Source organism: Stegastes partitus, unplaced genomic scaffold (genome assembly GCF_000690725.1).
Source record: "Stegastes partitus isolate 25-593 unplaced genomic scaffold, Stegastes_partitus-1.0.2 Scaffold1147, whole genome shotgun sequence".
NCBI classification, from domain to species: Eukaryota; Metazoa; Chordata; class Actinopteri; family Pomacentridae; genus Stegastes; species Stegastes partitus.
In genome coordinates, this window is record NW_007578878.1 from 199,121 (window position 1) to 202,041 (window position 2,921).

At 41.7% G+C, this 2,921-nt stretch overlaps 1 protein-coding gene across 1 annotated transcript in view; it reads left to right on the forward strand.

The window, feature by feature from the left end:
- The window catches only part of rsph1 (radial spoke head component 1), a 5,308-nt gene extending 3,164 nt beyond the window's left edge, over positions 1 to 2,144 (forward strand). Inside the window, exons 6-8 of the mRNA XM_008296706.1 lie at positions 27 to 98; positions 781 to 889; positions 2,008 to 2,144. Of these exons, the coding sequence (XP_008294928.1) occupies positions 27 to 98; positions 781 to 889; positions 2,008 to 2,054 (228 nt within the window). The 3' untranslated portion in view covers positions 2,055 to 2,144. The remainder of the gene's footprint in view (positions 1 to 26; positions 99 to 780; positions 890 to 2,007) is intronic.
- The last annotated feature ends 777 nt before the right edge of the window (positions 2,145 to 2,921 follow it).

The window sequence follows — 2,921 nt, forward strand, 5'->3', positions numbered from 1 at the left end:
TCAATAAATTCAATCATATTTTGCAGCCATGTGGACCAGGGAAGTATGTGTTCGACAGTGGCTGTGAGCTGCATGGAGAATACCACCAAACAGAGCAGGTAATTCATTTGTTTTAAAGGGAAACAGAGCATTTACTATCGTCTCGGTGGCAGCAGGTGGTGTGGAAAAATGTGGGCTTTGTCAGGTCCCACTGAATGAATGCACTCATGATATGGCACAGACACTGCAACACAGCATAACTGTGACAACTCTAAACCTCCAGGCAGTGGACGCTGAGCACAACGGTGAAAATAGAAAAGTTCAGAAGTCTCCCTACCCGGGCTCCAGGGAGGGTTATCTCACTTTAGGGGCCTCAGGAGGAGCTGAGGAGGTGCTGCCGCTGCTTCTATACGACTGCTGATGCTGTGCCTTTTACTAGTAGCATAGAGCGCCAGTGTGTTGCAAGGTCTCGGGGTATTTTTAAACATGGGAATGTCATTTTGTGCACAAGAATGCATTCATATTGTTATTACTGGAAGTGTTTTTTTTCCCCCAACAAACACACTTGGCTATGCATGTTTGACTATATGCATGATGTGGGTGACTATATGATGAGGATGATGGAAGCTGCGGTGAGTTTGGAGATGTTTTCACACTTGGCTTGCTCCACAAACAGTTATGCTGTGATGCCTGCTATATTTGAGAAAACATCAAGACAGAAATATGTCTGCATTCTTCTTGCAGTACAATCCAAAATGTGTTGCAGTGAAATCTATAAGGATCATCTCAGCCTCCCTCCATTCTTTGCAGGACCAACCTGAGGGTGAGCTGGCCTCTGCTCCTGTCATCAAGTGGATTCCCAAATGCATCACCAATTTGACGCTGTGGACTCCTGGCAAAGAGACTTCAGGTGAACTCTGGCAGTCAGGTGCAGGGTCAGGATTTTAGAAATACTGTGTCACAGCAGAACCTCACCTCCCCAAGAACCCTTTGTCTAACCACCAACCAAACTGTGTATACGTTTTGAAATCGCAAATCCATCCATCCTATACACCGCTTAGTCCTCACTAGGGTCGCGGGGGGCTGGAGTCTATCCCAGCTGACTCAGGGTGAAGGCAGGGGACACCCTGGACAGGTCACCAGTCTATCACAGGGCTACACTTAAAGCCTGACAACCAAGCACACTCACATTCACGCCTACGGACAATTTAGAATCACCAATTAACCTCAACATGTTTTTGGATTGTGGGAGAACCGGAAGCCGGAGAACCCTGAGAGAACATGCAAACTCCACGCAGAAAGATCCCGGTGTCCTCACCGGGGATTTGAACCATCGACCTTCTAGCTGCAAGGCGACGGTGCTAACCACCGAGCCACCTTGCAGCCCAGTATTGCAAATATCACATTTTATTTATTCATTTAAATTTGTTATTATTTTCTCTGTAACCTGTATGTCCTTTTACGTTGTGACCTAAATGCCTTCACTGCACAGCTGTAGATTGAATTCATTTTTTAGGTATTTGCTTGCAAATTTTATAATACTAGGACAAAAAGAACATCATAATCAGCATTTAAAATTCCTAATGTGTTATATTAAGTGTAGTATATGTCTATGTTTCTGGTCCTTCAAATGCTACAAAACAATTCACACAATTTGGAAATTTATCAAATACGAATTATTGACTTTTTAAAATTTTTATAGTCAAAATGCCCAAAGGTGCCTTTCAAATCCTCTGCACCAGCTGAGGAAAGGGAACTGTATCCTTGTAGCACTGTACTAAGCATTAGATGGACAAAATAAGAGAAATACTGTCCAATACAACACAGTACAAATGTCCTACAGTAAATGTAAAACTCCACTGAGGTCCAGGGTTTGTTATTGTTGCCATTTTTGAGGCAAAACCATTTGTGACTGTAGTTTGTTATGACATCCTGCATCCAGTGCTTCAAATTCAAAGAGTCCCTCAAGTAAGAAAAGAAAGAAAAAGAATCTGCACTCAAGTAAGCTTTTGTCTTTTCCTTTGTTAGCTGGAGAAAAGGAAACAGCTCCAGCAGAGGAGAGCTCCGAGAACTAATGATGTGATCAGCACACAGTCCTGCATCGTTCAACTTTTGTTTCAAGGGCAAGACAACATGAATATATCAATAAATATGTAAACGCAGTCTGATAAACTTCTGTGTGTGTTGTCTTTTGTAGATATGTGTGGCCGTAGCAACTGGATGTGTTGCATGTTGTTTGGATGTAAGGTGGTGTAAAGCAGACATCGCCCCCCTGTGGCACCGTGCAGAACAACATCAGCTCATTTGAGCAGAATCAAAGGGCTAATTTAACATTTGTGATNGTTTACCACTACCACGAAACCGGATCAAAATACAAGGGCACGTGGATTAATGGCGAGATGGAGTCAGCTGGAGAATACATCCACACAAACTTCAGATACAAGGGCAACTTTGTCAACAATACTGTAAGTTCTGGTTTCATGACCTATTCACAAAATGCTTGTGATTAAGACATTGTGAAAAGGGACAGTATTTGTCTAAATAGTTTGGTTCATTAGTGCTCAGCAAGATCAGTCTCTGTCACATGATACAATGGCTTAACACAGAACAGAATACAAGGGGATCATTTTAATTAAAAGTCTCAAATTCTCTTTAAGCTCAGTTCTACATTTTATTAGTAAAAACTGCCAATTTCATAATGCATCCATTACTGTACAACAAGAACTAGGATGTGATTGTTAAAGGCGATAAAGATTTTAACTGACATGAGACGTCTATAATGATCGCTTTTGTGAAATGTCGGATACATCAGAGGTTTCTGAAAAATCTGTCTGATCACTTGACCACTTGTGTTTCTGGCCGCTGATTTATTTTTAGTGAAGTAACTTTTTCCCCAAATCACTGCAATTACAGTGGTGGTAAATGATAGAAATGATGACTAC